Here is a 20,735-nt window from a genome sequence, read left to right on the forward strand (position 1 = left end):
TGGTTGGTCCGGGTGTCCCAGAGGTGTTCTCTGAAACATTCCGCAAGTAGGCGGCCTGTCTTCCACCTATCGCATTTCCAACGCCCCTCCCCCAAGTCCCTCCTCCCTACCTTTTATCTTAGCCTGCTGGACACACTTTCCTCATTCCTGAAGAAGGGCTTATGCCTGAAACGTCGATTCTCCTGTTCCTTGGATGCTGCCTGACCTGCTGCGCTTTTCCAGCAATACATTTTCAGCTCTGATCTCCAGCATCTGCAGCCCTCACTTTCTCCTCGGTTTCATAAGCAGCCAATCAAACTGTAAACCACTGTGATCGAAGGATTCTCAGTCACCAAAATAAAATCGACATTGGATTGAGCTATTATTATGGCACGGTGGCTCAGTGATTACCACTGCTGCCTCGCAGCGCCAGGGACCCGGGTTCGATTCCAGCTTCAGGTGACCGTCTGTGTGGAGTTTGCACATTCTCCCTGTGTCTGCATGGGTTTCCTCCCACAGTCCAAAGGTCAGGTGAATGGCCATGCTAAATTGCCCATAGTGATAGATGCATTCGTAGGGAGTAGGGGAATGGGTCTGGGTGGGTTGGAAAATTTGGTGTGGACTTGTTGGGCTGAAGGGCCTGTTTCCACACTGTAGGGAATCTAATCTAATCACACTGGCTTAAAATATCTACATTTTGGTCTGGAAGCCATAAACTTTCCAAGTTGTCAAGACTCCATAAACTAACAGATTTTCTCCTTCAAGTTCAAACCTGACTGAGAATAAACATTGATATCTTGTGATTTACAGGCTTGGAATGATGCTGCCGAAACACCCTGGCTGTGGAGGTGAGATGAGTCCATTGCTAACACATGCATGCTGTATTGTGCCCAATAAAAAAAAAATTGCATTTATGTAAAACCTTTCATGATCCCAGGAAATTCCAAAGCAATAGTGAATAAGGTGAAGTCATGGTAGTGTGGGAAATATGGTGAAACAAACCAGAACGTAGATTCTTTACTCAGCGAGTCGTGAGTTCATGGAATGCAGTGGTGGACTCTCCCTCTTTATGGGCATTTAAACGGGCATTGGATAGGCATATGGAGGATAGTGGGCTAGTGTAGGTTAGGTGGGCTTGGATCGGCGCAACATCGAGGGCCAAAGGGCCTGTACTGCGCTGTATTTTTCAATGTTCTATGTTCACACTATTCATAATAATCAACATGATGAAAGGTGTCAGTGACAATAATGTATGCACTGACGCTCAATTTAGGTTCTCCTAGTGCCATCAGCTCTTGATGTCATTACAGCTTTGGTCTAAAGATGGATTAAAGAGCTGAACTCAAGAGTGAAGGTGAGAGTGACTGGCCTTGATATCATAGCATATTTAATCGTATGTAAGAAAGTTGAAATCAATGAAAATCTGGGGAAAATTCTCCATTGATTGGTATCACATCCAAAACAAAGCAAGATAGCTGTGGATGTTAGAAGCCAATCATCTCAGTCCTAAAGTTCCTCAGACAGTGTCCTAGATCCAACAATCGTCAGCGGCTCCATCAATGACCTTCCCTAAGGTCAGAAGTGGGAATATTTCCTGATGAGATCTTGCTTTTAAGGCATAATGAGGAGAATTACTTTCTCTCCTTTCGCTCTGTGTTAGGACTTATTAATCTGTGTTATAACTTAATTGTAAAGAGTGTACCTGTACTAATAATCATGTTCTACCGTTCCACAAGCCATCACAAATGTATAAAATTCCAATGAAACTACCAAAGTAACCCATTTGGCTGACTGACTGCTACTCAGGACAAAATAAATTCTCACCAGGTTTCATCAGTGACAAAAAAACTATTCACGCACTTAACTTGAACAAGAGCAGAGGGAAAAAAGGATTTCTAATCTAATATGTAACTTAAGCTGTACCTCTTCAAAACCCCAAATCCACACACACTCAATCACTATTAAGACAGAGAAAAGACAAATAGTTTAACACAGACACGAAGGGTGGAAAAAGAATATAGACAGAGTAAATGTAATTCTGAGATCAAAGCCCAGCCCACAAGGTGGAAAGTGATTTTCTCAGTCTTTTTGACTTTAGCACTGAAGACTCATTGTTGTCTACAGAATGATAGTTGGTCTTCAATTAAATGGTTGATTAGGTACATCTTGGTCTTCTAATGCTATAATTGTTTCATCTCAGCTTTCTTGATTTTCCACATGGAGACAGGGAGGGAATGAAGAGATAAATTCTTTCTGTTTGTAGGCTCTGGAAGTTTCTCTCTTACATCCTGACACACTTGCCAATTTCAGAATGCTGCTGTCAGGCAGACTTCCCTCAACTCAAAACGGTCTTGATGTCACTCAATCTCAGATTCTCCCTCTGACGGCTTCAGAAAGCACCATTGCATCATGCAGCTCAAACAAAGATAGCATTTGATTTTCAAGTTGTATAACTTTCCTGGTAATGTAGTCACAGTGGTCCAACTTCCATTTCAGTTTATATTCCAAAAAATAAAAACATTTGGTCTCTTTCATGCCTCCACTCTTAAAGAAAGTGAAATGCTATTTTTAAATACATTTCATTATGAGAGGAACTCAACATAGCACAAAACTACATAACAATATTTTACTAATTCATCGCCCTTCATTCCTGATGCAGGATTTGAACAATTTCTTCGTCATTTACTTCCCAAATTCTTTCAGCACAATCACACTCTTGAATAATTTATCTCCGACTACATTATCTTGTCCAGCAATGTGATCAATTTTTTCACTGAATAGTTGAATCAATCAGCTCAATTGAAACAATCTTGTATTTCAATTCTTAAATTTGTCTACCAAAGCTAGCAAATGATCTGTATTGATTAGTGTTTCTTTGTATTCCCGTCAGACATTGACTTCAAAATGTTGAAGAGCCAACAGTAATTGCAACGTCCCCTTTTCCATTTTAGAGTAATTCCTCTGATATTGGTTTAATTTCTTAGAAAAGTACTCACTAATTCTGAAGAAGGGTCACTGAATTTGAAACATTAACTCTGTTTTCTCTCCACAGATGCTGCCAGACCTGCTGAGTTTCTCCATCAATTTCTATTTTTGTTCATTTTACCCCTTGGTTTTCCTACTCCCGATTCATCATCTTGCATCTACCCTCAAATTACCAGTATCAATTGCCCATGTTAAAAGATTTTGTAAATTCAGGAGTTTCCAACAATTGTTCACTTATTAAGATTGTCTTCAGCCTCTCAAAGACTCTTTGGCACTCTGCTAACCACCTTTGTCTGTTTTCATAATAAATCTGTAAAAGGAACCAACTGTTGTGCTGAAGCTAGACTCAGATTTCCAATAAAACTTATATATTCCCAAAAATTTCCCAATTGCCTGTTTCATTTTAGAATAGGGAATTCTATCATAGCTTTCACTTGACCTTGCCTTATTATATGTTCTAGGTGAGTTATCCTCACTTTTGCAAATTCACTCATGGTGAGATTTATTCTTAAAACAGCTAACTGCTTAATCCTGGTTATACTCCTTAGAAATGTCTTCTAACAGCGATGCATAAATTTTATGAACTCCACCTGTTAACTTGCTTTTCAATGGGCAATGTCCTGTTTTCCTTTGGTCACTTCATTTGTTTTGTTATTTTTTCAAATGACTCCATATTCATTTCCTCAAATTTTAGTATAAACTTAACATTTTCCAACTGGATTTTAGATTATGATCAGGACTTTCCTCAGTGATTCTGACAGTGTCTAACATCTCTTTATTAGCGGCTTCACTTTAAGCCAGTATTTCACTTTTCTCTCCTGTATTTCCATTTCTCTCAAATTCAAGTTCATGTTTCTCATTGACACCTCCTGCTTTTGAAGTTCCTTTATCATTCTTTTCATTTCCACCAGTTTCCTTTTCTAGCTTTCTCAGGCTATTTTATCTTTTTTTATTCCTTCAATGTTGCTGAAATTCCCTCCTTAACAGTACTTTGATTATAGCTACTTCATTTGGGTTGTAATAGTTTAAGGCAGGGGCTCATCACCACATTCCTGAGGGCAATTAGGGATGGGTAATAAATGCTGAGCTTGACAGTGAAGCTCACAACCCATGAAGTAATCACCAAATGCATTTGAAATTTCTGGGAAAGAGAGTTCATATTTCCATCACTTGTAGGAAGAGAAAGGAAAAAAGATAATAAGGACAGAATTACAAAGAAACAAAGAAGATTGAGACAACAGAAATAACAGAATAAGGTACAGGAAAGTGAGGGTGATTAGCTGCCTAGAATAGAGGGAACAGGCACATAGTAGATAGACAGCTTGAAATGGAATGAGAAACATGCACAAGCAAGTGATGAGAGGAAGCTAAAAAGAGTCTTTCTAAGGAGACCTTCTATACTATTCTGATGAAGATCAATTGCATTTTATACTTCCAATTAGGCAATTTCTGCTCTTTGGCATTAATATTGACCTCGGACCACAACATATAGCTTCTGAACATGGCCAATGAGGTGGTATGTGGGGCTTGGGTTTGGGGTTGAGGTTGAGTCCTTCTATTGGAGCAATACTGATAAGGTGATCTGCGTGTTGGTGTCTCCTGACTTCTTTCTTCTTCCAAGTTGCATGGTCTCTGGAGCTTGTACACTTTGCAAATTTTAATGCTTCACTTTTCAACTGTCGATCCACTGTTGCTTTAGTAATTTACATACACTTAGTCTCACTTATGTCATTTATTTCTCTCATAATGCCACGTTCCATCACATGTGAATATCACTTCTGGTATTTACCCAATTTTTCCCTTTTCTACTAAAAAAACTTGAAGTGGCATTCGATATATGTATGTGCATCTGTGAGTGTGTGTGTTTATGTGTTTTAAATTGATAGAATGAGTTTTCATCACTTAAAGGTTCAACATTTTCAAAATGGATGTACTATTTACATATATTTTAGTTCATGACTGTGTGTGTGTGTGTGAGAGAGAAGCTCCTCTATTTGAATAAAGTGACGGAGACTGAGTGATTGAAATGTATTTTTAATATTATTTGTGTTAAGATTAGATTTTTGGATTTTAAAGTAGTGATATATGGGTTTTGGGATTACGTGGAATTATTTTCAAAATCTTGAAATTGTATTATAAATAAATATGCTGTCTTATTTTCATGTTCACTTCTTTTGCTTGATAAACTTCAGTTTTTTTATGTTAAAACCAAATCTGCAACAGAATACTTACGTTTCAAAGAAGGATCAATTTGTTAAAAGCAAAACAAATGTGATCTATCAAATTAGACTTCACTCTGAAATATGATTTGTCCAGTAATAACATCAGTTGGCATTATGACAATATACATAGTAAGACCTAACTTTACCTTGCTAGCATTTGATGCACTATCTCCCTCCTTTGTAGCCTGGCTTCCTTACCTTTCCTGGTGAAGGGTTTTTGTCCAAAACATCAATTTTCCTGCTCCTCGAATGCTGCCTGACCTGCTATGCTTTTCCAGCACCACACTCTCAACTCTAATCTCCAGTATCTGCGATCCTCAGTTTCGCCTTCCTTATTTCTTGCCTGGTTTCTCATTGACTGCATCAATTTAGGGTTCCAGTGAATCACAGTGCAAATTGGAGGAACAACATCTAATTTTCAGACTAGGCTCTTTAAACACTTCTGGATTTAATATTGAGTTCAACACTTTTAAATTGTGAACCATTTCTTCCCTTTCTTTTCACCCGTTATCATATCCTCCCCTCCCCCATCTCAGTTACTTCCCTTTCAACTCTGGCAGGAGATACACCATTGTTCTACTATTCTCACATTCCTATCACTTAATCTGAACTATCAACATTTTTTCTCCACCAGTATCCTACACCCACTACCCCCATACCCCACCTCAAATTATAGTATAACGCTGTACCCCCCCCACACTTCACTTTAACTCTGATGAAGAGTAATCTAGACTTGAAAGGTTAGCTTGCTCTCTCTCCATGGATGCTGTCTGACCCACTGGGATCTCCAGCATTTGTTATCTTCAGTACAGATTCCAGCATCTGCAGTAATTTGTTTCTACATCCCATTTAATCTCATGCTGTTTTGCCTTTACTCTGCATTACTATGTCTCTTTGATCTTTCATACAGTTCACACACTCAATTATTTCATGCAATGCATCCTTAATCCTTAATTTCCTGCAAGGCATCATTATGCTGCTGATTGCCCATTTTCATTTCTTTACACAATTATACTCATTCACCTCACTCATTAGATGCTAACCTGCAAAGGTGGATTCATCTGCATCAGCGAACATCTGCTATATCTATATCCATGTTGAAACCATTGAGGGGATTACTTAGCCCTCCTGATGATGTCTTGTACCCACTTAGCAACCTCACTAGAGCACCTATATTTCTCTGCACCTCAGAATTCAATCATTCTCTATTCAAGTGACACTTTACTGTTTTATCCTTTTTGCCAAAGTGAACAATTACACATTTTCCCATATTATATGCATCTACCAGATTTTTGTCCACTCATTTACCTATATCCGTTTTCATCCTTGATATGTGACTGTCACAACATACTTTCGTAGCTATCTTGTTGTCATCTGCAAATGTGGCCATCATATCTTCAGTCCCTTAAGATTTGAGTTAGGGGCACATGGGTTTTGGGTTTATGTGTCTGAAGGGTTTTAGAATTAATTTGTAAGTATTTCTGTAGCTATTATTCGTATTATTTTAAAATACATTTTGAGAGAGAACATTCTTGCTGTGTAATGGGGTTTTGCTTTCATTGGGAGAGTTGAACAGTGAACAATATCCATTAACCTTTCAGTTTACAAGTTCAGGGATTTTGTTTTTCTTCTGATTATGGGGAAACCCCAGAGTTTGGGAAAAAGCTTTTGGATTTCAGTTTGGGAGTTTTGCAGACATCTTGGCTGAAGCTGAATGTGTAAAGGGAATGGTTGAGAACTGTTAAGAAATAGGTTACCTATTTCTAGTATAAGCAGTATAGTTTGAACACTTCAGACCAGAAGTGATTAGCTCCAATCCTGAAAGGGTTATTTGAAAATGAGAAATCTAAGTTGCAGTTCAAGCTTCAGGAAGAGGCAATCAGTTAAATTAAGCTCCTCGGATGTGAAAGAGAAGGGCTGGTGTGATAATTGTACAGGAGGAATTAAAGATAATTTGTTTTTTATTATTACATGATGAGGGCATCGCTGGATGAATTGGCATTTACTGCCCAAACCAGACAGCAGTTAAGAGTCAACCACATTGCTCTATCCAGACCAGGTAAAGACAGAATTTCCTTCCCTCGACAATGGTTTCACGGTCATCATTAGACTCTTTTTAATTGTCTACTAAAATGAATCATCATCGGCCATGGTGGGATTTGATCCCAGGACATCTCCTCAGTCTCTGGTTTAACTGTCCAGTGATCACACTACTAAGCCATTGCTTTCCTGGCCATTCTAAATCTTAAAACTTGTGATATGTGTAAATAGTTTGTTTTATTCTATTTCATCTTCACCTGCTTTGCATAATAAACCTGTTTTATTGTTGGATCTGCTGCATTATGTACTGGTGCTTTAGTCAAAGATCACCTCATTCATAGTGAAAAAAAGAAGCAAAAATAAAAATCTATCAAGCCAGATTTCAGTCTGAGATCTGATGTATCTAGTAATAACATCAAGTCATTGCTACAAAATGTGAAATATTGAACCAGTCACACACCACAGTAGTACTCCACTCATCACATTCTGCTATTACAAAACATTCATTCATGCATCCTCTTTGGTTTCTGCCTGGCAGCCAGCTGTGAACTTTCTGTTCATGCTAGCATTTTATTTGCTAAATCATGAGCTCCTACTTTATAAAATACCCTTTTGTATGGAACCTTGTCAAGTCCCTCCTGGAAATCCAAATACAATACATCAATGGGCTCCTTTTATTCAGAGCACATATTACTCCCTCAAGGAATTCCAATGAATTGGTTAAACAGAATTACCCTTTCACAAAACAATGCTATCTCTTTTTTCCCTCTATTATCTTGAGTCTTTCAAAGCGCCCAGTTTTAACACCCTTAAAGATCAATTTTAACAACTTCCCCACAACAGATATTAAACTAAACTGGCCTACAGTTACCTGTTTTCTACCTCCCTGCCTTCTTGAATAGAGATGCTATATTTGCTACTGTTCTGTCTGACGGAACCTTTCCAGAATACAGTGCATTTTGGAAAATTAAATCCAACACATCTACTACCTCAGTAGCTACCTCTTTTAAAACTCTAGGATGAAGGCCAACAGATCCTGGAGACTTAAACTACCTGCAACTCCATCAGTTTGTACAATACCAATTCCCTAGGTTCACCAAGTTCCTTTCTTTCTTCAAACTCCAGAGTAACATGTATTAATGGAATTTTTTTTTTCTTTGAAGTTAAGACAGAAATATTTATTTTTTACCATTAACTATTAACTCCCCATTCTCACTAAGAGGACCAATTCTCACTTTCCTTCATCTTTTCCTTTTTTGATGCTTACAGTAACTCTCGCTATCTGTTTTTACATTTCTAGCTGACTTTCTCTTGTGGCCCAATTTATTATTAGTCCTGATTAACCTTTTAGTCATTCTCTGCCATTTTTATATTCTGACCAGTCATCTATTTGCCACTCAACTTTGTGTAGTGATACAATTTCTTCTTAAATTTGATACTCCCCTTAACGTCTTCAGTTAACCACGGATGGTTGGTTGTCTCCTTAAAATTTCTCTTCACAGTAGGCATGCACTTATTCTGCAATTTCTTTTAAATGACTGCCCCTGCTATTCCAGTGATCTATGGCCAAGGTTTCTCCCAGCTAGCAGCTTTCATGCCCATAGTTGCCCTGCTTAAAGTACTTGGCTTAGACTCTCTTCTTTTCAAACTGGATGTAGAATTCAATCATTTTACAATCGCTGTGATCTAGAGGTGCTTTTATTCTGAAGTAATGAATTAATTATGTCAGATTATACAGTATCAACCAAGTCCACTATGGCTCACTCTCTGCTTGTTTTCACTCTAATAAACTCTCTCAAAAGCATTCAATGATCTCCGATCTAGGGTACGCTGTGAAATTCATTATTCTGGCTACATTATAAAACAGAACACTGATTCACTACTGAGGGAAAGTGTGAAACAGAAAGCTGATTTACTTTCCATGGTCAGTATGACATGGGAGGATAATTCACTATACAGTTGACAAGGAACCCTGTTTGAGCAGAAGGGTACATTTTGAAATGGCACCCTTTTTCACTATCAAGACTACAATGTGAAATGGGATGCTGATTCACTAATGAGGGTATGTTGTACAATGGCACTCTGATTGGGTATCAAGGGTTCAGTGTGAAACAGGTTGTTGATTCACTTTATCTGATAGTGTGAAATGGGATGCTGATTGACCACTGAGGGTAGAGTAGGGCATGGGGCCCTGCTTGATTGGTGAGGGTATAGTATAAAACAGGATGCTGATTCACTATTTGAGAGTACATATTGCAATGTGGCACTAATTCATTATCTAGGATACATGAGAAAAAGGATGTTGAGAAATAGGAACTACAGTGTAAAACACAATGTTGAGTCACTATCAAGGGTACTGGTTCACTATATGTGAAATAGATCGTGATTTACTTTTGAGGCTGGCAATAGAACATGGGTAGCTTTGGCTACTTTGAAATGAAAGATACTGCATGTATATCTAATCTTCCAATAATTAAAGCCTGAGAAGATTAATCATTATTCAGTAGAAATTCTGCAAGTGCACCCATTCAGACAATTTATTACAAAGATTCTACTGAAGAGTGATGGTAAACAGAAATGCTGATGAGTCAGTCAGTAGTAATGAAATGTTCAGAATCCCATCTTGATTTGTCACAGGGCACGGTACAGGTGCTAAGTACAAATCTGCTCATTGTATTCATGGTGCATTTTATGCTGATGATGTGAGTAAATTACTTGATCTGTGGCAGTACAAGAGAACCATATGCCTACTTAAAGAAAGGAACAATGAATAATAGTGAGCTTCTTCTGCCTGTATCACTAGCATAGTGTTAGGTACATTTTGTAGTCAAAATTATTTTGTTAAATTAATGATCATGTAGGAACTGTAATGACTACTCAGATACAAATATATGACTGTGTAATTAATTTAGACTTCAGAAAGAGTAAATAGGGGATCTTGAGATGTTAAAAAAAAATTGAGGGTGGGAAAGGTTTGAGCACAAATTTATTTTTGTTCTCAGTGCTTAAGCTTATTATATTTCTCTGCACCAAACATGAATATCAGGATCACCACATGGATCTATATCAATTGGAAATAATTACAAAGATATGGAGAAAGAACAAAAATATGGAACACTAATTAGATAGCTCTTTCAAAAGAACCCGCATAGACATGATGGGTAAAATGGCCTCCTTCTGTCCAGCATTATTTGATGAATTATTGTCAATTGGTACAAATTTTAGCAGTTTTGGTTTCAAAGTTGAATTTATTGGAAGCACTCATTTTAATACCGTTGAGATTAAGAAACTATTAACGAGATGAATAACACCCAGACATCCATTCCTCTGTATGAAATAGATTCACAGCTGCATTTCTTGATCAGCAATGAGGATCAGTAATTGAGAGGTAATGACAGTCATATTGTTTTGAATGGGAAAAGGAAGTACTATGACTAATCTCATCTGATCAATGAAATAATCTGTCTGAAACTTTTGACGCATAGCTATTAAGTAGTTAACAAATACAATTCATATGCCACATATGTAACTGTTCTGCAAACCATGGTGATTTACAGAAGAACTATAATCAAAGGCATAGTTCATATAAGCTTAGCTGTATTTCAGAAGGTTCTCTTTGTGTTTGATTACAGAAACTGGAAATATGATGATTTGGAGGTGTTGGATAAGGTGTACAAAATTAAAATTCACACAACACCATGTTATAGTCCAACAAGTTTATTTGGAAGCACTAGCTTTTGGAGTGCTGTTCCTTCATCAGGTAGTTGTGGTGCATATGGTTATACTGCACAACCACCTGATGAAGAAGCAGTGCTCCAAAAGCTAGTGCTTCCAAATAAACCTGTTGGATGATAACCTGGTGATGTGTGATTTTTAACTTTGGAAATATGATGACCATAAGTAATGATTATCATAGGGTATGGATAAGTTAGCAAGTTTTGAGAAGATTTGTAGCTCAGGTTGAGGTTCTGAATGTAGGTTTGCTTGCTGAGATGGAAGGTTCATTTTCAGACATTTCATCACCATACTAGGTAACATCTTCAGTGAGCTTCCGGACGAAACACTGCTGGGTTTCCTTCAGTTTGGGTTTCCTTCAGTTACCCAAACATATAAATAGAAAGCAGGAAACACCACCAGTGCTTCATTTGGAGGCTCACTGAAGATGTCACCTAGTATGGTGATGAAACATCTGAAAATGAACCTTCCAGCTCAGTGAGCAAACCTACATCCAGGTATGGATAAGTGTGAGGTAGTTCACTTTGGAAGAAGTAACAGGAATGCAGAGTACTGGGCTAATGGTAAAATTCTTAGCAGTGTAGATGAACAGAGAGACCTCGGTGTCCAGATGCATAAACCTCTGAAAGTTGCCTCCTGGGTTGATAGGGTTGTTAAGAAGGCATATGGTATGTTGGTGTTTATTGGTAGGGGGATTGAGTTTCCGAATCACGAGGTCATGCTTCAGCTGTACAAGACACTGGTAAGGCCGCACCTGGAGTATTGCATACAATTCTGGTCACCGCATTATAGGAAGGATGTGGAAGCTTTGGAAAGGGTTCAGAGGAGATTTACTAGGATGTTGTCTGGTATGGAAGGAAGGTCTTATGAGGAAAGGCTGAGGGAACTGAGACTTTTTTCGTTGGAGAGAAGAAGGTTGAGAGGTGACTTAATCGAGGCGTGTAAGATAATCAGAGGGTTAGACAGGGTGGACAGTGAGAGCCTTTTTCTTCAGATGGTGAAGGCTAACACGATGGGACATAGCTTTAAATTGAGGGGTGATAGATTTAGGACAGATATCAGGGGTGGTTTCTTTACTCAGAGAGTAGTAGGGATGTGGAACAGCCTGCCTGCAACAGTAGTAGACTCGCCGACATTAAGGGCATTTAAATGGGAATTGGACATACATATGGATAATAATGGAACGGTGTAGGTTAGATGGGCATCAGATTAATTTCACAGGTTGGCACAACATCGAGGGCTGAAGGGCCTGTACTGCGCTGTAATGTTCTACGTTTCTTTGTGAATTATTCCTATTTTGCTACATTAAGTATGAATATACTAAGCATTAAAAATGCTGGTGACTGGTATTACCAAGGTGATCAAGGTTAAAAGAGTCATCAGCATTAATTTGACTGTGGAAAACATACTGGCATGCAATTCACTTTGGCCTGGCCACACATTCACCTTTATTTCCTGTCAATTTCATAATCTAATCTTCCTAAATCACCATAATTCCAAATTACATTAAAAAGAACTTATAATTATAAGCCATCCTTATTCAAATAACAATTATTGAATATAGCTACTGTTGTTTTGTACACAGACTTGGCAGAGGTTTACACAGCAAGTTCCCACAAACACCTTTGCAATAAATCATCACATGAACTATTTTAGTGGTGTTGTTTGAGGAAAAGCTGACCAGCACATTGGGAGAGATCTCCGCTCTTACTGAAATAATGCAATGAGATCTTTGACATTATTTGAACAGACATTGGCTTACTGTCTTATGACAAAGATCAGGCTCTGTAGCAGAGCAACAATTTCTTGATCTAAGATTGAAATGTTAGCTGAATTGTGGACTTAACTTCCTGGAATCAGGCTTGACCCTATGATCTCTGGTTGAATGAGAGACTGCTACAACAGAGAAAAGCTGGCACTAATCCTAACAACAAACTATTTTCACGTATTATTTCATTTATTATTTTAATAGTGCCTGGTGAGAATTGCAAGTAAAAATGAATGAATTTTTAATATGTTGCTGATTAATGAGCCATAGGTCCAGCTGACCCATTTCTTGAATCACCCCCAAATGGCTGAAACTGAGATTTGACACACATCTTTTGTTCCTCTCCTCCCTCAACCATGCTTAATTTCTTGCTCCATATTGCAATGCTGACCAGTATTCCCATCTCTCCTAGGTTTCAAGTTGTGTACAGATTTTGGGCATTGTACATTCATTAACCCGGTACAAGAACCATTGAATGGATTTGGATGCAATACCATGGACAGTAACTCAATATATATTCTACTACATTTATTCAGCCTTAGAAACCAGTGCAACAGTTTGATTTCCCTCTGTTGCACTGAAGCTGATCTTACCAGAGAGAGAATAGTCTGTATTAGTTATCCGCATGGCAGGAGTGTATGATACGCTGGGCATGTCGTGTCCTTTCTCTTTCTTTTTCCATTTGTACCAGATGAACAGAACCAGTAGTACAACTATTATCAAGAGAAGAATAATGATCCCAGATATGGCTCCAATGGAGTGCCTGTCTGATGCTAGTGCTGGACTGATCCTTGTGTAGGGGTTTAGTTCATCCATCAGTAGAGCAGCTGGAAAAGAAAGCAGATTTATTAGATGAAGAACAAATGTGACTTTGAATTGTATAACAATGCACACAATTACATGGAGCTTAAAGCACAGAATCAAAAATTCAGTTTGACAATGGCTGTAATCATGCTTCCTCACCCCATTCTTCATCTCACTTTACCAGATTATCCTCTATTCCTTTCCCTCTCATATTTTCATTTGTTTATGGGATGTAGGTTTTGCCAGTTAGATCAGCAATTATTGCCCGTTCTTAATTGCCCATAGGGCAGTCAGGAGTCAATCACACTGCTGTGCATTTGAGGTCAGATGTAAGTCAGAACAGCTGGAGGAGAATAAATTTCCTTCACTAGAAGATGGCACCCTCCAGCACAGCAGCATTCTCTCAGTGTAATATTGACGTGTCAGCTGAGTTGAGGACCTAAATCCCTGGAATCCCAAAAGGGCATTAATGAACTGGATTTTGTTTTACAATTATTGACAATGGTTACATGGTCACCATTAATCTTGTTTTTTTTGTACTGAATTCAAATTTCACCACCTTCCATGGTGACATCCGTTAGCCAGGGGCTCTAGAATACCGGTTCAGTGACATTATTAGCTTATAAATGCTGCACATAAATGCTTCCCTTAACTTTATCTATGTAAGGATTCCAAATAAATGTGGCAGGTATTAATGTTTTATTAATAAAGATATTTTTAAATTACAAGCTAAATTCCATACTAAAAGAGAATCTGAAAACAAATACAGGAGACTGAGTGTCATGCATTACAACATACTGTATTATCTCAACTAGCCAGCAGACGGCAACATCAGATTTTCTATGTATTGCACAACCTACAAACAACTTCCTCAAATGAAGAAACTCTAAACCAGATAGTATGCTGTGCCTCCATTTTCCTAATTGCATTGTCCAAAATTATTTGAACTGAGCAAAGTGGGATCAACTTGAGTGAATTTGATTTTTCATGCAGTTCTCCACACTGTCAGTAGCGAGTGATGCTACTGTTGAGCATGATTTGGAGATGCCAGTGTTGGACTGGGATGTACAAAGTTAAAAATCACACAACACCAGGTTATAGTCCAACAGGTTTAATTAGATTAATTACAGTGTGGAAATAGGCCCTTCGGTCCAACAAGTCCACACTGACCCACCAAAGCGCAACCCACCCATACATTTACCCCTTCACCGAACACTACGGGCAATTTAGCACGGCCAATTCACCTGACCTGCACATCTTTGGACTGTGGGAGGAAACCAGTGCATCCGGAGGAAACCCACGCAGACACAGGGAGAATGTGCAAACTCCACACAGTCAGTTGCCTGAGGCGGGAATTGAACCCGGGTCTCTGGCTAACCACTGTGCCAGTGACTATGGCCAAAGCCAGACCAGAAGCTGGGATATTCAGGAAGTCTTGATCCAAACCATTAGGAATTCCCATGTGATAGTGATAGTCCACTATCACCTGATGAACGAGCGGTGCTCCGAAAGCTAGTGTGCTTCCAATTAAACCTGTTGGACTATATCCTGGATTTGTGTGATTTTTAACTACTGTTCAGCAAGTTGTCAGGACATGGATATCACTTATATGGTCAATTCATCCTACATTATTAGTCATCTCTTTGTGAGAATGCATTATTGGGTGAAATCTTGAGGCAGTGGGATGTTATTAGCCAGTTGGAAACCTGATGAAAGACCCATGATACTTCTTCCAGAGAAGGTCTACTGTGCCACACATCAATCTGGTGGTGGCAAGATCATCAGCAGGTCACCTCCTGGAATCCAGTCTCCCAGGAAAAGGTCCCTCCAATGGGAGCTTCTACTGATCACTGTGGCAGCTGCTGCTCAGCAGTGTTAGATGGCGTACTGAGTGCAAACTCAAGGGTGAGCTCCCACTAAGCTTGTGTTAAGTCAAGACCCTTGATCAGGTATATCACCCAAAGTGACAAGTTGCTAACACTGTTTGACCCATTGAGCATACTGCATAGCCCTAGCCTGCTTGGAGCAGTGGCAGACTGAGGCGGTGAAATGGCCACTTAAAGACTTCAGTTGGTGGTGACCAGAAGCCTTCCCACTAAAATTTAATTTTGCTGTAGATGAGAAGATATCATAGTTTGAGAATGCCACTGGCCCATCTATTAAATTCCTCACCTCTCTCCAAACTCAGCACCTACAGAAGCAGAATACTCCAACCACTTTCTGCTTTGAATCTTCCTCCCAATAATATTCAGTGAGCAGCTACATGCTACCTCTTCCATGCGAATGCAATATTCACAGAAGATGTCACCATATACTGGACACCCACTTGAGTAATCATTACCTGCTGGTATAAAACAGGTGGAAAATGCTGGAATATTCATCAGTTTCTATTCTTTGCAGCACCTCCAGGAAGTAACCTCTCCAAAGAAGGAAGCCTGATTCAATTATGTGAAAACAGCCCCCTGAATGGAGCTTTACTGGCGTTCTGCCAAAAGGAATTCCCAGGCAATACCTCACACACAAAAACTGTGGTCTGTGAATCAGCCACTCATGGTATATCTCTTAGTATTTGGAGTTTAACTACTGCCCGTCACATTGAATGTTGAATTTTATGGCTTCATAATAGCTTCAGGAGAAGAGGAAGAGAGTGAAAAATCAGTGAAAAAAAGCCCTCCTCTTTGATGGATCCAAACTATAAAACCCCACTTGACCCAAAAGCCTCCGCAGTTTTCAGTAAATCATTCCCAAATTCTGACGCTTTACAGCAGGATACTTTTAAATTGTGACTGGCATTGAATCTGTACAAAGGCAAATTCCAATCTTTGTATTTCCGCCTCAATGAGATTTTATTTAAAAGAATTGATACATGGGAATTCCTAATGGTTTGGATCAAGACTTCCTGAATATCCCAGCTTCTGGTCCAGCTTTGGCTATAGTCACCTCATAAGGAGCATGAGCCTTTTCTTTAATGGGGCTCTTGTGGCATAGTGGTTATGTCTCTAACTCTGGCCCAAGAGGCCTGGGATCAAATCCCATTTCCTCCAGCGGTATGTGTAATAACATCCTTGATACAGATTGATTATAAATATCTCTACAAGCATCACATACCTTGGTCACACCGGATGCCTTTGAATCCAGATGTGCAGTAGCAGGTCCCAGTCACGTGATCACAGGTGCCATTATTCATGCACTCACATAGCTGTTGACAACCATAGCCAAATGTACCAGGAGGACACTCTATAAAGCATTGACAAAGAAATTTTAGGATTCACACAGTCCCTTCTATACGCTAATGAATCCAGTAACGTCAAGGTTTATGGCAGTTATGACACAGTATTCATCTTTTTGGAAGAGTGAACTTTCTTAGGAGCTCTTTTTTGAAAAACTCTATCGACTATGATCTATTTGTTTATTTGTTTTGTCTTATGTCATAAGTTACTGTATGAAGGTGGCTGTTTAGATGCACATTGTACATATCCAGAACATATTAGCATTCCTACATCTGTGCATGCCCTGTCAACTCTTCCCATTATAAATTTCCATATCCTCACTTGTATTGAAAACAGCCTGTATATCCTTTTCTTGCTCATTACAGTGAAGTGTGTAATTATAAGCTCGTCGAGCACCCATCTTGGTGCAGCTATTCAAAGCCTAAATTTAGTTTTCAGGTGAAAGGGAGTTAGAGGATAAAAATTGTATCAGAGTGTGTAGATGTAATTCACAAGATCATAGAAGTTTTCTTTATTTTTGTATATGCATAATAAAATTTTACACCTCAATTATATTGAAAACTTGTCCCTAAAAGTTTAAAGTAGGGAATGCATTATGTTTACATATTTTTGTCCAACATTTTTCCCTGATCTCTAACCTTGTTTCACCCGAAAATGATGTTGCTTTGACTCTCCATCTGCAAAATGGAGCATCAACAATTGCCTAGTTTGTCCTTCTTTGCCAAAATCGTAACTTTTGCTTGAATATATTTATTTACACATGTACATAATATATTAAAAGCTCAGACCACTTCCTTTTTTGTGAACTTCCTGCTTTTAACATTTGATTGTCTCAATCAATGTAAACTATGTTGTTAATGTGAAACTGGCTATGTATAAATATTACTATAAGAAGACTTGCATTTATATAGTTCTATACAAGACCACTGGATGTCTCAAAATGCTTAACACACAATGAAGCACTTTTGAAATATAATGTAGGAAACACAGTGGCTAACATGAGCAGTGAGCTTCCACAAACAGCAATGCAATAATGATATTATAAGTTGCTTCTTTTGAGCTATTGGTTGAGAGATAAATATTGGCCTTAATATTAAGAAGAACCCACAACTGTTGGTCAAGTAATGTTACATCTTTTATACCTACCTGTGCTGGCATGTAGAAACTCAGTTTCATGTCTTATTCAAAATATAGCATGAATGATCATGCAGGACTCTTTCAATACTACATTGGAACATCAGCCTCAATGTTTGTGCTCAAGCCCTGAAGTGGGACTTGAACCTGTGATACGAACCTGTAATAATGTGACTTTGAAGTGAATGCGCTGCCAATGGAGACACAGTTATTAGCTCTGAATTCCCTTTCTGGTTATGTCAGTAAGCCTGATTACACTGATAGTCTTGTGATTTTGAACAGATCCAGCAGTCCAAAATAGGACATCCAGGAGATGCTGTGGGCCATCAGCAGCAGAACTATATTTAACCACAATCTGTAACCTCATGTCATGAGCTCACCCCGACCCTATTGTGACCATCAATGCAGGGGATCAATCGGATTTCAATGGTAGCAAGGCATTTCAGATGCTGCAGAAGGCATAACTTTCAGTGAGGTGTCATAGAATCCTTCAAGTGTGGTAGTAGGGTATTTGGCCCATTGAATTTTTTTTTAGATTACTTACAGAGTGGAAACCGGCCCTTCGGCCCAACAAGTCCACACCGACCCGCCGAAGTGCAACCCACCCATACCCCTACATTTACCCCTTACCTAACACTACGGGCAATTTAGCATGGCCAATTCACCTGACCTGCACATGGGAGGAAACCGGAGCACCCGGAGGAAATTCCACACAGTCAGTCGCCTGAGGCGGGAATTGAACCCGGGTCTCTAGCGCTGTGAGGCAGCAGTGCTAACCACTGTGCCACTGTGCCGCCCACACCAACCCTCCTAAGAACATCCCACCCATGTGCACCACCTATCCTATCCCTTTAAATCTGCATTTACCATGAACACTATAGCAATTCAGCATGGCTAATCCATCTCACTTTCACATTTTTGGACTGTAGGAGGAAACCGGAGCACCTGGAGGAAAGCCACTCAGACATGGTGAGAACATGCAAACTCCACACAGACAATCATTCGAGGTTGGAATCTACAATACAGGACTATTTGCATGCCCAACAGTCGAAGCAGCATATGACACATTGAGCTAGGTGATCCTGCAAATGATTTGTTCAGATCTAAGCTCTTCAATCTGGTCACATCTAGTCATGAACAGTGGCCAATTAAATTGGAGGAGGGGTCTCCATGAACACTCCATTCTCAATCATGGAGGAGCAATGAATATCTGTGCAAAAGAGAAGGCTGAAGTAATATATACTATGTTGTTAATGTGAAACTAGCTATGTATAAATATTACTATAAAAAGACTTGCATTTATAAAGGCTAAAGTATTGCATCCATCTTCAGCCAGTAGTGCTGAGTGCATTAACAAACCACCTACATCACATCAAATGTGAGGAATGTTTGCTGATGATCTCACAATGTGCATAAGCAACAAGATTTGGTCAGTACTGAGGTTTGGGCTGGGAAATTGCAAGTAACATTCGTGCAGCACAATTGCTAGCAAATGACTGTCTCCAAGTAGAGAAGGACACTTAGAATGTCAAAGATTACAGATGCATAGAATTATGACTACTTGCAAGTTTCCTCCAAGCCACGCACCTTCCTGACTATTTCACCACTCCTTCAATGTTGCTGGGTCAAACTTCTGGAATGCCTTCCTAACTGCGTTGTGGGTGTAATCAAACTCCATGAGTGCAATTGTTCAAAAAGGTGGCTCACCATCATCTTCTCAAGGGGAGTTATGGATGAGTAATAAATGCTGACCTAGCCGATGACCCACATTCTATGGAAAACTAAATATAAAACTAGAATAGACATTTGTCTTGACAGAGTATATCCTTTGGTTGCCACATTCATTGAAAAGTCCTTGTCTATTTAACTGAACCTATGGAACCAATCGCATGTGTTTTCTTATGCTTCAATATTAAAACATTCCCTACTCTAACTACAACAATGTTGGAAAGTTTCCACCAAACATGATGTAAATATCAAAATCTTTTGAATGATGTACATTCAACATTTTGATATGGATTAGATTAGATTCCCTACAGTATAGAAACAGGCCATTTGAACCAACAAGTCCATACCAACCCTCCGAAGAGTAACCCACCCAGACACTAGCCTATATTTACCCCTGACTAATGCACCTAACACAATGGGCAATTTAGCATGACTAATTCACCTAACCTGCACATCTTCGGATTTTGGGAGGAAACCCATGCAGACACAGGGAGAATATGCAAACTCCACACAGACAGTTGCCCGAGGCAGGAATTGAACCTGGTCCCTGGTGCTGTGAAGTAACAGTGCTAGCCAATGATATAATACATATCCACAGCTTACAACACACATCTTTCCATAAACGGGTGACATGTTGTATATTCTCCACTGCTTTCAGAGTAGAGTGCGAATGAGGAATTAGCAGGTTAGTTCATTATGAACAAGGAGTTAGCAGGTTAGCTCATTATGAACTACGCTTCTGAAAATATCCTACACAAATTTGCAGAAATTATGCTTAGGATCACATAACCCCAGTGGAAAATCAAGACTCCTGAGTGCAGCTACTTTTAAAGCTGGATCTACAACTAATCTGTGTATTACTGCTGTCAAGTAATTTGCAGAATACTGCTGTAATACTGTTTTATGTCCTGCCTTAAGGCTGTAGGAAGAAAACAGAGAAAATGGGTCGATGCATACAATGTTGAGTCTTATTCCCAGTTTCCCAGAAGACCGAACATTCTCTTTATTTGCATATTAATGACTTGATTTTGAACTAACCTGGTCTGTGAGGAAATGGACGATTTTCTTGTGTTCGCAATAACCACAGCAAAATCACTATGTCTCACTGTT

General features: G+C 39.0%; 1 protein-coding gene across 1 annotated transcript in view; it reads right to left on the bottom strand.

Moving 5' to 3' along the window:
* Positions 1-20,735, bottom strand: part of megf11 (multiple EGF-like-domains 11) — a 359,538-nt gene that overhangs the window by 14,982 nt on the left and 323,821 nt on the right. The window contains exons 17-18 of the mRNA XM_043674616.1: positions 16,642-16,770; positions 13,323-13,556 (exon numbers count right to left, since the gene is read on the bottom strand). Coding sequence (XP_043530551.1) covers positions 13,323-13,556; positions 16,642-16,770 — 363 coding nt within the window. The remainder of the gene's footprint in view (positions 1-13,322; positions 13,557-16,641; positions 16,771-20,735) is intronic.

This window comes from Chiloscyllium plagiosum, chromosome 32, assembly GCF_004010195.1.
Source record: "Chiloscyllium plagiosum isolate BGI_BamShark_2017 chromosome 32, ASM401019v2, whole genome shotgun sequence".
Taxonomy (NCBI): Eukaryota; Metazoa; Chordata; class Chondrichthyes; order Orectolobiformes; family Hemiscylliidae; genus Chiloscyllium; species Chiloscyllium plagiosum.